This window comes from Pan troglodytes, chromosome 15 (assembly GCF_028858775.2).
Source record: "Pan troglodytes isolate AG18354 chromosome 15, NHGRI_mPanTro3-v2.0_pri, whole genome shotgun sequence".
In the NCBI taxonomy this organism is placed as follows: domain Eukaryota; kingdom Metazoa; phylum Chordata; class Mammalia; order Primates; family Hominidae; genus Pan; species Pan troglodytes.
This window is the reverse complement of record NC_072413.2, coordinates 57,465,673-57,478,689: the sequence shown is the minus strand read 5'-3', so window position 1 is coordinate 57,478,689 and position 13,017 is coordinate 57,465,673. Positions and strand designations below refer to the sequence as shown.

At 40.0% G+C, this 13,017-nt stretch overlaps 1 protein-coding gene across 1 annotated transcript; it reads left to right on the top strand.

Moving 5' to 3' along the window:
- The first annotated feature begins 57 nt into the window (after window positions 1-57).
- On the top strand, window positions 58-11,604 carry L3HYPDH (trans-L-3-hydroxyproline dehydratase). The gene is made up of 5 exons (XM_024348599.3): window positions 58-624; window positions 5,111-5,280; window positions 8,256-8,378; window positions 8,464-8,601; window positions 11,375-11,604. Exons 1-5 carry the CDS (start codon window positions 117-119, stop codon window positions 11,498-11,500), a joined length of 1,065 nt encoding a protein of 354 aa, XP_024204367.3. The 5' UTR covers window positions 58-116; the 3' UTR covers window positions 11,501-11,604.
- Window positions 11,605-13,017: the final 1,413 nt, after the last annotated feature.

Genomic DNA, 13,017 nt, shown 5'->3' with positions numbered 1-13,017 from the left:
CCGCCCCCCCGGACGTGGCTGGTTAGCGTCCCGCCCTCCTCCGGCGGAGTCAGTGGGTAGGGGTCGGGCTTGAAGCCATAGCTGCGGGACGGTACTCGTCTCCCCCGACGCAGACCATGGAGAGCGCGCTGGCGGTGCCCCCGCTGCCCCCGCATGATCCAGGAACGCCGGTGCTGTCGGTGGTGGACATGCACACGGGCGGCGAGCCCTTGCGTATCGTGCTGGCGGGGTGTCCGGAGGTGTCTGGGCCCACCCTGCTGGCCAAGCGGCGCTACATGCGCCAGCACCTTGACCACGTGCGGCGACGGCTCATGTTCGAGCCCCGAGGGCACCGGGACATGTACGGGGCGGTCCTAGTCCCGAGCGAGCTGCCGGACGCGCATCTCGGCGTCCTGTTCCTGCACAACGAGGGCTACAGCTCCATGTGCGGCCACGCAGTGCTGGCGCTGGGCCGCTTCGCTTTGGACTTCGGGCTTGTGCCGGCGCCCGCTGCGGGCACCCGCGAGGCCCGCGTCAACATCCACTGCCCCTGCGGGCTGGTGACCGCCTTCGTGGCATGCGAGGACGGCCGCAGCCACGGACCGGTGCGCTTCCACAGCGTCCCGGCCTTCGTGCTGGCCACAGGTAATGGGCGGGACCTTTCCAGCCCAGGGCAGAGCTGCAACCGGGACGCGACTAACTACATTAACGGTTTTTCTGGGCTGGAACTCTGGCAACTAACCTACTCCGCGAACCCTTGCAATTAATAGAAAGGTAAATCACTGCCAACGTGTGTCAGCAGCCTTGCGTATTTGCTTGGTGCGTGTAATTTCGATTTTCCCTGACTCCCATCCGCCTGTGGTTTTGGGAGACCCTTGAGGAGCGAGGAATTGCGTGTTATCCTGACTCAGCGCCTCCCTCTGCACTGGTGAGGCATTCCTAGAGATTTCACCGGTGGATAAAGCAAGGTACGGTGGGGTCAAGGAAAGAGCGAAGAACAGCCAATGTACCAGGGTTCCAGGCTGGCTGAGAATATGCTTGGTAGACACAGAATCACACTTAATAAGTTACTAAACCTGGTCTCCTTTCCTCACCTCCCCCACTTCTTTGAAGAATTAAATGAGAATGAATGAACAAAGCAGTTTATAAATCATTAAGATACGAATGTTCCTTTTCTTTAAGAACAGGAACACACATTGCCTGGTTTCAAATCCTGATAACCCCCTAAAGCTGTGCAACCTTAGGCAAATTACTTAATCTCTCTGTGCCTGTGTTTCTTCTTTTCCCTCATAGAGTTTTTTTGTTAGGATTAAATGAGAGTATGCAAGATACTGTATTCCTGGAGATAGATTGCAAGGTTTATATGATCGCTAAAGTTCCCTAGGCCTATTGAGCCATTAAAAGGTTTTGCTGGATTCTCTAGTACAGATCCTTGTACAGCTTATCATGTAAAGCAGGGCATCTCTATAACCATAACCCTTACAGGAGGGATGACCTGGCAAACTGGCATCTGGTTTCTCATCAGACTACTACCTCCCAGGAGCTGAATTCTATCAGTAAGAATGCTTTAGTCATTGTGACTGGAAGTGAGCCAGGAGCCAGTTTACCGGGAATAGAGTTATCCTGTTCTTAAAAATCTTCAAGCCGTGCAAATCATCTGTTAGAAAGTTGGACCTTGATTCCCCCTGAAGAACTAGGTTTCAGATTAGCCTGATTATGAATGATAAGTGATAGAACAGGCACTTTTAGAGCAACCTTAGGCAGCTGAAATCCACGAGTTAACGAAGAATGCCTCTGGAGAAATTGATGCCATTTTCCCAGAGAATGGTGTCACTTCCAGATTGGGAGGCCACTTGAGGGAGACAGAATTTATGTTTACGATTCCATTTTTAAAACCTCAACAGTTTAACTAGCGTGGCTACCAGAATTCCCCCTAGGCAACTCCAGCAGCAGAGTAGAAACACTCTAGACTTCTGTAGGAAATGGCAGCTGGCAGCAGGAACACAAACTACATCTCATTTCTGGGTCAGTTAGGGCAGGGTCAGTCAACCACTTGACCTCAGTAGTTCCTCTCAGTAGTTCCTGAGAGCATCACTGTATGACAGTACAATGATTAGTGGGCATTAATGGTCACTGAGTTAAGAAAATGAAATGCTATATTCTCTACTTTGAAAAATGCATACAAGGCAGACATAGTGTTCAAGGTCACTGCCCCACCTCTCCCCATCTCAGTGACCTTGTGCTAGAGAGTCCATGCCTCAGTATCACAGTCTGCAAAATGAGGATGACAACAGTACCCACCTCAGAGGGTTGCTGAGTTCATCTCCACCCCACCAGGCTAAAATGCAAACTCCTTCTTGTTCACAGTATTCTAAGTGCCTAGAAGAGTAGTCAGTCAATGAATGTTTGTTGAATGAGTAACTAAATAAATGAAATTTGGAGAAGAATATGCTGATTGACAAATGTAAACATCTGGTCCTCTTGAGAAACCTATTGCCACTGGAAATTAAAGTTTTGGCTTTCGAGTCCCTAATCTGTGCCAGGAACTCCCCATACGTGGAATTTTCAAAACAACTCTTTTAGGAGAAATAGCAGTTACAGTTTGCACAAGACACCAAAGCCACACTAATGGCAGAACTAGGGTTGGAACCCTGGCCTATCATATTGCTTCCCTCTCACCCTTAAAATTTTTTGTAGTTTAAGGAGATATGTTTCAATTTTCTGGAATAGTGCTTAGTGTATTACACCTCATTCACAGATATAGCGTATTTTAAAATCTGTCTTGTCCAACTAAACTCCAAGAAGGGGAAAAGCCTATGTTTTACTCTTCCTTGTACTTCTCGTATCTTCTACAGTAATCGGCACATAGTAAGTAGGTGCTCACTAAATCTTGAGCAAAGTAAATCAAATTGAAATTTCAGTGATATGCTTGTATAGAAGAAAAGAAAAACCCTTAGATTTTGGATTGTGTTCTGGATAGAGGTTGTATATTTTAGTAGAAAGGCTTTGGGCTTTGGAGTCACCTGGTCCTGTGTTTGACCCCAAGCTCTGCCACTTATTTAGTGGGTAAACCAGGGAATAATGTAAGGATAGTAAGTAAAACAGTACCTACCTCTCAGGGCTGTAGTAATTAAGGCACTAATGTAATGAATTAAGGGGCTAGTGTATGTAAAGACCTGCCACATAGGAAGTACTCATGGGTGAAATAAATATCTTGATTTTTAATGTTAGTAATTTAGTGATTAAAAAATGAAATAGTCACAGGTAATTGGTGGACAAGAGTAACTTTAAAGGAAATTTGGTCCATTTTAAAGAAAAGGAAACTGAAACTCAGTGAGGTGTAGCACCCTACCCAACTGCCCACCCTAAGAAAACCAGACCCAAGATTCTAGAAAGGTTGGGCCAGGGAAATGATTGTAGGCTCAGGGATGACTTCTCCTGAACCAGCTTCCCAATTTCATCCTGGCCTCGGGATTGGTGGCCAATGCCCCATTTAGTTGTTACAATCAAGGGAAGAGGGCAGGCAGACTGAGCCCTGGGACCATCACCTGTGTCTCCTGGTAAGTGCTGATCTTCACCCTCACTTTAGCTTTCCACCTTCCAGCAGTCCCTCATTTCTATCAACTTGCCCATTCTCTTTTCATTAAACTTGCTTTTCATGTTGCGCCAGCATCAAGATAAAGACATTTTTGATTCAGTTTTGTTGTTACAATCCACAGCATGTTTTACTCTTTTGATTATAAACTTGCTCTGTTTTAACACATCATGGGTTAAAAGGGCTTCTGTGGGCTAGTGTGGACTAATAGCATACTGATAGCCTTCTGTGGACTGATAGCATACTGGTATCTTTGTATGACCTTGTATGAAAACTCAGGAACACAAGATATATTTTCTTTCCCAAAACTTAATTTCTGAAATTGAAACTCTACTCTGTCCTTTTGGTTCACTTAGCCTCATCACTCCATGTGTTGTCCCCTTTCCTGATATGTGTGAGCAAAGGTTTCTTAAAAGTGCTGTGGCCTTGGAGAGGATGGCACTTCAGTCCTCAGCTTACACAGTTAACCAGCAAAGTGGAGCAGGAGCATTGGCTGCCCCACCCTGCCTGGTCCTTGCCCTCTGCACTGCCTCCCGGTCCTCTGTTTCTTCACGTCCTGCTCCTGTGGTGCCCTGGGGGAAGTTAACACACGTCCTCTCTGCACTAAGGACCTTCAGCCTCCACTCTTCTCAAGGGAGAAAAAATTTATCTCTAGGAGAAATATTTCTCCCTTCAGGACACTCCTTTGCCAACAGATGTCTTTCCCTTGAGAGCTTAGGCTTCCCTAAAATAAAAACATGAAAGACAAGCTTTCTCCCCTGCCATAGGCTTCCCTGAAAGGCAGTGATCACCAAGCTAGCTTAAATTAGGGAAGAGGAAAATTTGAGAAGGGGCGAAATAAACATCACCCAGCCCCCTTTCTTTGGAAATACAGATTCAAGATTTCAAACTACTGACCTTCAGGTGAAACTTTGGGGATGTTGAGACTTAAAATGCTCAAATAAAAACCCTGGTGCAAAATGATGCTGTAGCAGTCAATGATTCTACAATGGCATTTTTCTGTGTTTGCCTACAGGATACTTTAAGGAGATGAAAACATGTAGATAAGTGTATATAATTTATATAGAAAAATCTTTTATTAAAATTTATGTTTTGACATTACGGCTGAAGAAAATTGATTTGTAAATAGGATCCAAGACCCTCACTATTTTAAACCATCTCTCACAGTACAAGTGGGGAATAGACATTTTCCTTCTTAGTGTTCACAGGGATGCCCTTGGGTTTCCCTCTCTCGGCCTCAGGGGTGTTTCCTAGAAAAGATCCTCAGGGAAGTTAATGAATATGTCTGTATGAGTTAGGGAAAGCATGGCATTAGTTTATAACTTCTGCAATCATCAAGTTAAAAATAGAATGATGCATCTAGCTGTTATTCACTCGATGCTTATTCATTTAAAAAACGGATTTTTACTTCATTATTTTTATGATAGGAAAAGAACATCCCTCTTGAAAAATAAACATATTAAAAATCCTTTGAATTTTATTGCTAAAATACTTATTAACAAACACGTCTTCTTTCCAAACACATCTTTTTTTTAGATCTCATGGTGGATGTTCCTGGACATGGAAAGGTGATGGTGGACATTGCATATGGCGGTGCATTTTATGCATTTGTTACTGCTGAAAAGTTAGGACTAGACATTTGTTCTGCAAAGACCAGGGACCTTGTGGATGCAGCGAGTGCAGTGACAGAGGCAGTGAAAGCTCAGGTCAGTAATACTCTGCCTTCATAACCAATTCCTTTCTCTGTGGCATGGAGGAAATATACATTATTATGTCTATAAAGAAAATTAAATGATGTTTAAATTATTAATAGTACTAAGAATAGGGTACTTATTAAAATCTTAGGCTCTAGAGCAAGCTTGTCCCACCCGTGGGCTGTGAGCCACATGCAGCCCAGGATGGCTTTGAATGTGGCCCAACACAAATTTTGTAAACTTTCTTAAAACATTATGAGTTTTTTTGCAATTTTTTTTTAGCTCATCAGCTCTCGTTAGTGTTAGTGTATCTTAAGTGTGGCCCAAGACAATTCTTCTCCCAGTGTGGCCCAGAGAAGCCAAAAGATTGGACATCCCTGCTCTAGAGCAAAACTATCTATGAGTTCTAGCTTTACCACTGGTAACGTATATAACCTTGGGCAAGTTACGTAACCTCCATATGCCTCAGTTTTCCTGTCTGCAAAATGGAAATTAAAAAATACCTGCTTTGTAGGGTTGTGAGAATGAAATAAGTCAATACATGTAAAGGACTTAGAGTAGTGTCTGGCCAATAGTAAATGTTCAGTAAATGATAATATTGTTTTTTTTGAGACAGGGTCTTGCTTTGTCACCCAGGCTGTAGTGCAGTGGTGTGATCATAGCTTACTGTAACTTCAAATTCCCAGGCTCAAAATGATGCTTCTGCCTCAGCCTCCAGAGTAACTGGGACCACAGGCATGCCCCATCACACCCAGCTAAATCTGTGTTTGTGTGAGTGTGTGTGTGTGTTTATATAGAGACAGGATGTCACTATGTTGCCCAGGATGGCCTCAAACTCCTGGCCTCAAGTGATTCTCCCAGCTCGGCCTCCCAAAGTGTTGGGATTACAGGTGTGAGCCACCACACCTAGCAGTTACTAAATTTAATAATACATACATACTAATATAGTTTATAGTTCCTTAAATGTGTAGAAATATATTTATAGAATTCTGCAAATTTTAAATGCATGTGTGTGGTCATTCTGTTAAACTTGAAAATAATAAATGTAAAATATAGTGTACAGAATAGATTTAAGCCTTTTTCTTATTTCATAGAGAACATTAATTCCTATTATTTTTTTCCTACATTGCTAAGAAGTTACTCAAATAACTACTTAAATAACTCTAGTTTTTACTTGGGAAAGCTATTTTCATAAAATCAGTTTAGATAATAATTCTAGGATATTCTTTCACTTCTAGCACGAGTGAAGCACATTTTACCTTGAAATTGGGACCTATAAATAAAACACATGTACAGTATTTGAATGTTTAGTACGTGAGAATTTAGTATGTGAGAATTTATTAGTAGTAAAAAGTAACTTGTGTAAGATAGTGTCTAATGTACTAATAATTATCATTTTCTGAAGCTTTATTTTAAAATAATTTATAACTTAAATAAAATGAGAATATACACTGTATCAGTATTCTAAATTTTTTTTCTGGTACTGCCAGTACCAATATGTGCAATTATATTATGATAGCAACTTTTGAAGCTCTGAATTTACATCAGTTTTCTGTTCCATTAAGCAGGACAGCTAATAGTCTGAGTTAACAATTTGGCACAAAATAATTTCTCCTAATTTTTCATGAATTCAAGAGAAAAAGTCATGGATATCTTAATAAAAGGTGTAATTTTGTACTTCTCATTTGAGTTTGAACTCAACAAGATGGCAAGGGGTGGACTTTGAGGGAGGAAGGATTCTGAGAAAAATGAGGACAAGTTCTGTTATTGATGTATCAGACAGTACAATTAATTACTCTGTGAACTGTTGACCATTCACACTGCTGAAGCAGATTTAGGAAAAGGCCATGGGGATGGAGAGTTAAAGTTAGTATAAATTCATCTTAATTCATTCACTCTTTTAACAAACATTTACCACAAACATACTGTATATATGTTAGACATTCTGCTAGATCCTGGAGACTCGAAGAAAGAACAAACCCCACCTTCGAGGAGCTAGCTCCAGTTGGGGAAGCGAGCATACCTGTGAACAGTGTTATGTTGGAATGTGCTATAGTGGAGGTGGGGCGTATCACTTTAAGAGGATGGAGAACAAAGATTCAATCTGCAGGCCGCTTTAACTTGGTTTCAGATGGACTCTTTGGATGTTAAGAACCCAAAGCTGTTCCATTGCTTTAAATGACATGTAACTGGAAGTAGAAAGTACTAATTACAAGCATATACAAGGGAAGTCAGATTATAGCAATCTCAGTCATACTGTAAATGTTTGCAGAAATCCAGGAAAAGTTAAAGAACTAGACTTCCAAGAACAAGTAGCTTTGCACATTTGGGCCTGAATCTACCATTGAGTGACTTAGCTACCCTGCCAGTGCCTGCTTCTTTGTGTGCATATCTGCTGCTTTTTGATGAATCAACTGACTTCATCGTCTACAATAAATCTTTTTTTCATCCAATTGTTTCTCTTGCCTAATAGTTTCTGCATTCTTACAGAATGTTATATCCTCTCACAGCCTTTGTCTCTATCATTGGTGTTAACTTCAGCTCTAGATACTCAGAGCCTGATTTTCCCACATTATCCTCCTTAAGCTCCTGAGAATAAGACTATGATTGCCTTAGCTCATCCTGTTTGAGCAGCAATCGCCAGCCTGTGGATGGACCATCCTGGGGTCAGTGCTGCAAAGACTATGTGTATTTGGGGTGGGAGGGGTGTATAAAATAGGACTGCTTTTTTAGCAAAGGCTATATGCAGGACAGCTTCCTTAGAAGGGACTGGAAGTATGATAAGAATTATAAATTGCAGTAAAACTATGTTTCTTCATCTAGACAAAGACATAATTTCTAGCAATTAGTATACGTTGCCCAAAAAGGTATTTTAAAAATGATAAGGATTAAAAAGTTACGTCTAAGAATGACCCATCTGCATTATTTATAAATTTGAATCAAAATATTTATTTTGCATGTGGTTGATCTTTTTTTGTTACTTGCAGTTTAAAATTAATCATCCTGATAGCGAAGACCTTGCCTTTTTATATGGAACTATATTAACAGATGGAAAAGATGCTTATACCAAGGAACCAACCACCAACATTTGTGTTTTTGCAGATGAACAGGTATTAAAACTGTAATGTTTAGGGACAAAAGCCAGGTAATATGGAACACACTATGAACATTCTGTCTTCATTTATTCTGAAACAGGTTGACAGAAGTCCCACTGGCTCAGGAGTGACAGCCCGAATTGCCTTACAGTATCACAAAGGGCTTCTGGAACTGAACCAGACGAGAGCCTTCAAAAGCAGTGCAACTGGCTCAGTATTCACAGGGAAAGCTGTGAGGGTAAGTGGCACCCTTAGCTTCTTATTTATAAGTGTGTCACTCATGAGACTGGAGAGGCCTAAGTTGGGTGTTTGATAAATTTCTTCACTCAGCTCTCAGAAGAGAATTTTAAAGCAGGCCTGTAAAAACTTCTTTTCAACTAGGACATTGGTTATCCAGTGTGGTCTTGGGGCCCCAGCGGGCCCGTAAGGTCCTTTCCATGGGTTCAGAGGGTCAAAATTATGTTCATAGTAATGACATTATTTGCTTTTCACTCTCATTCTCTCAAGAGTGTACAGTGGAGTTCTTCAGAGGCTACGATGTGATGTATGATAACCCAACCAATTGAATGCAGAAGCTAGATATGAGAACCTAGTTGTCTTCTATTAAGCCAGACATGAAAGAGGTTTGCAAAAATATCAAACAATGCCACTTTTCTCACAATTTTTTTTTTGTTTTGGCAAACAGTTATTTTCACAAAAATGTGTTATTCATATGTTAATGTATAATGGGTTATTTTTAAAATGAAGTAATGAACAGATATATCCAATTCCTAATACAGTAAATATTGATAGATATAACTTATATAAAGAAAAACTCTTTGGGGTCCTCAAATCTTAAGGTATAAAAGGGTCCTGAGACCAAAAGGTTTGAGAACCATTAGGATTTGGGTGTTTTGTTTGTTTGTTTGTTTTATTTTATAATAGTGTTTTATTTGATATAATAGGATGTGAAAGCCCTCAAAAGTTGCGGAACATCAAATTTTTGTAATGGAATAAAATTTTAAATGTGCTAACAGCTAAGTAATGAATCTTATCTCAGTAGTAAATGAAATCTACTACAGAATGATTGATCTACATTCAGTAAATTATTCTACTCATAAAGAGTCCTTTAACATAGCAAACAATCTATCCTAATATAAGTGTTTTTAAGATTTGGTGTTTCTGAATATTAGAGTTTCCTTAAGGATCTCTACATCATATAGTGATCTGAAACATGTGAAACCATTTATGTTGTATGCAAAAATTCGGAACACACTGTCTTCGAAATCTGAAATGGAACATAAAAATAATAACATACATTTATTGGATACTTCACTGTGCATCAGTTTCCAAGCTAAGCACTTGATACATGCCATCTCATTTAATCCCCACAAGAATCCTACAAGGTCAGTACTGTACTGTTATTATCGTTTTTCAATAGATGATAAAACGGAGAATTGCAGAAGTTAGGTAATTTACCAGAGGTTAGTTAGTGAGTAGCAGATCCAGGTCATGAAGGTGGGTCTCTCTGAACAGACCACATGCTGTTAAGCATTATATTATATTGCTGTCAGACAAAGCAAAAGGTCAGTGAGGCTTTATATTATAGGAGCTGTTATGAGAAGAATCTGGGACTGCAGTGTCCCCCCAAATAGAGAGGGAGCCGAGAGACCAAAGAATGACTCAGACAAGTCCAGGTTGGCAAGTAGATGCATTTATTAGAACTTCCATATAAGGCACTCCTGGGAAGCAGCTGAACAACTGTGGAGACCCATCCTGCCTCCTGACTCTAAGCTGCTTTTAAGCTAATTTTCTGGCTCTTTGCCTACTGTGTATGTGTGATAGGACTGTTTTCCTTGGTATGTTCCCAGATATTCTCTGGGATATTTGGGTTCTCAGGGATACCTGCTTCTTGGCTGGGCACCATGCCCTTGGCTTACCCCCCAGCCTTCAGGGTTCAAGCAGTGGACATACACCCTTACATAACCTGGTGAAGGACCTGTCATACTACAGCAGCTTTATAAAAAGATATAAAAAGATAAAGTATTGTACCCTAACAATATTTGACATTTTACCTTTAGCTTCAGTTATTATTCTTTTAAAAATTAGAACATAAAAAGATATGCTGAAGTTAATGTTTCCAGTTACTTGTTTTATAGTTATTGATCATGCTTGCCAGAACGTCTTCACTTGCATCATGCTCTCTCCCTGTCTGTGTGGGCCCGTCCAGGCTCCCTGATGGTACCTTCTCAGTTTCTTCCCCTGCCGCAGCTTCCTTTCCCTGTCCTTCCATTTAGATGTTACTGTCACTTCATCCCCACCTTGCTTCTCATCTCTTCTACAGTTTGATGCTGCTGGGCAATTTCATCCACTTCCTAGGCTTCAGTTCTCAACCATCTACTGATGATGACTCCCAAATGTTTATCCCTGCCCTGCCTACCTACCCTGTATGTCTTTCTGAATATAACGCTCTTAATCCCAACTGTTTATTATACTCATCTCTAAATGACTGTCCAGAGGTGTCTCAAACTCACCTTGTTAAAAAGCTCTTCCTTTCTCAAATGTGCTCTTCCTTTCTCTCCCCGTTGTGGTTAATGGCATCACTAGCATCATTTCCAAGCTAGAAACTATGGTTATAATTAACTTATTGCTAGTCCTCAATTCCCACATGCATTGATCAAGAGGCCTATCAGTTCTACCTCCAAACTATCTCTATGTTAGTATATATTCCCCTTCTCCATCTTCACTGAAAACTCCCATAGTGACTCTGGAATCAATCATTCAGTGAATTGAGGTTATCTCTTAACATGTTTCTGGGTCTCTAGTCTCTCTCTTCTCCAGTTTGATCCCCACTTTACAGCTACAGTTATCTAAAACACAAGTCTGACCATGTCACTCTCCTTAAAAACCTTCCCTGGCCCGTAGGATTAACCCTTGGCCTTTCCTTCACATGATAAAAGTCAAGAGTACAGTTTTCAAGCCAGATATAATACGAGTGCAATATTTTGATAGTACACTCCATCTTTTTCCAGGAAGCGAAATGTGGTGATTTTAAAGCTGTTATAGTGGAAGTATCAGGACAAGCCCATTACACGGGTACAGCAAGCTTTATAGTAGAAGATGACGACCCACTGAGAGATGGATTTCTTCTCAAGTGACTTCTTCCATGATTTCAAGGGCTTTCTTTTTAAAGTAATCATTATCCTTAAGGACTGTTTTCTCTAAATTATATGAAAACAAATAAATTATACATATAAACTAACTTTCATTCTTTCTAAAATACTACCCTGTGGCTAAATATAAAGTCATTATACCTCGTATTTGCAACTGTATTTGTATAAATATCACTTATGTCTAGCATACAAAATGCCAGAAATTCAGAGTCTTTTTCTAGTGATTAACATATCAGGTAAAATTAAAACAGTAGTTACTTTTAAAATATTGCTCTATAGTAATTACTATTAATATCATATTTTGTATTAAAGGCTCTTCGAATAATATGTGGAATTTAACAGTGAACTTTACAAGCTCATTATTCTTGTCTTCCATTTTTTTGAGTAGAATAATGCCCTCTCTATAAGCAGCATGTAAAGGAGATGGATTATTATAAAGTACTCAACACTTAGCACAACAGCCTGGGAAGGATGGGGCTGGAGTCAGCTTCTTTGTTATAGCTGCTGCCAGGGTGTTCTCTGTGGCGCGAAGCCCAGCTTCTACATCCACAGGTACTGAAGTATCAGAGACTGATGCTGAGAAGACCAACTAGTAATCAGACTTTTGCTATATCTTCAGGGCTTTTATTAAAGGGGTTGCTTATTGCATTATTAAAATACAGATATAAAGTAGAAATTAAGCAGTGAATCCTTACAATGGAATGAGTCTCATACTCTATCAGCTGCATGCTAGGTAGATTTAAAACATGAAATAAATGCTTACTATTGGCACTCCTTCTAGTTAATACTTCCTATGAGCCTGTTAAAAATAGCTGAAGCATTAAAATATTCTAAGATGTGACACTCCCTGAGAATTCAGTAGAGTCTTTTGTGAGATAGGTAATAGTATTTTATTTTGGAGCATCCAGAAACTGAAGTAATTAATTCATTTAACAGGCTTTATCACCCAGAGAGTCTGTATAGGCCTTATTATTAGGTCTGTGATTTAATTACCTGAACAAAAGGAAAGCTATCATGTTAATGTTTATTTCTCTATTACACAAAAACGGATGTTTTTCACTCATTCTCCACAGAATTCTGTAGTAAATAAATCACTTACCTCAAAAAAATGACATCACTAACAATATGACCAAATAATTTTTGCAGATCAGATTTGCTGTACTTTTTTAAAAAAATAAAAACGGAACCAGTATTTTCCCTCTAAATCTCACAAGTCACATGACTTTGAAGGAAAATTGTTTAAAAATTAAATTTTGTAGCATTTTATAATCTATCAGGTACATACTGAAGTACATTCAGAAATGCATGATTCCATGGCCATCAAGGTAGGGGGTAGTTTTACTCACTGACCTCATTTAGAATTGTCAGCATTTGGTGATAATTTTTAAAAAGACTTTTAGTTGGTTTTATTATTGTTCTAAAATTCTCTAAAGACAGCACACCCCTTTATCAACTCCACCAGGGGAAACTATTCCTGCCCTACCCGTGGTATGCCACTGTTT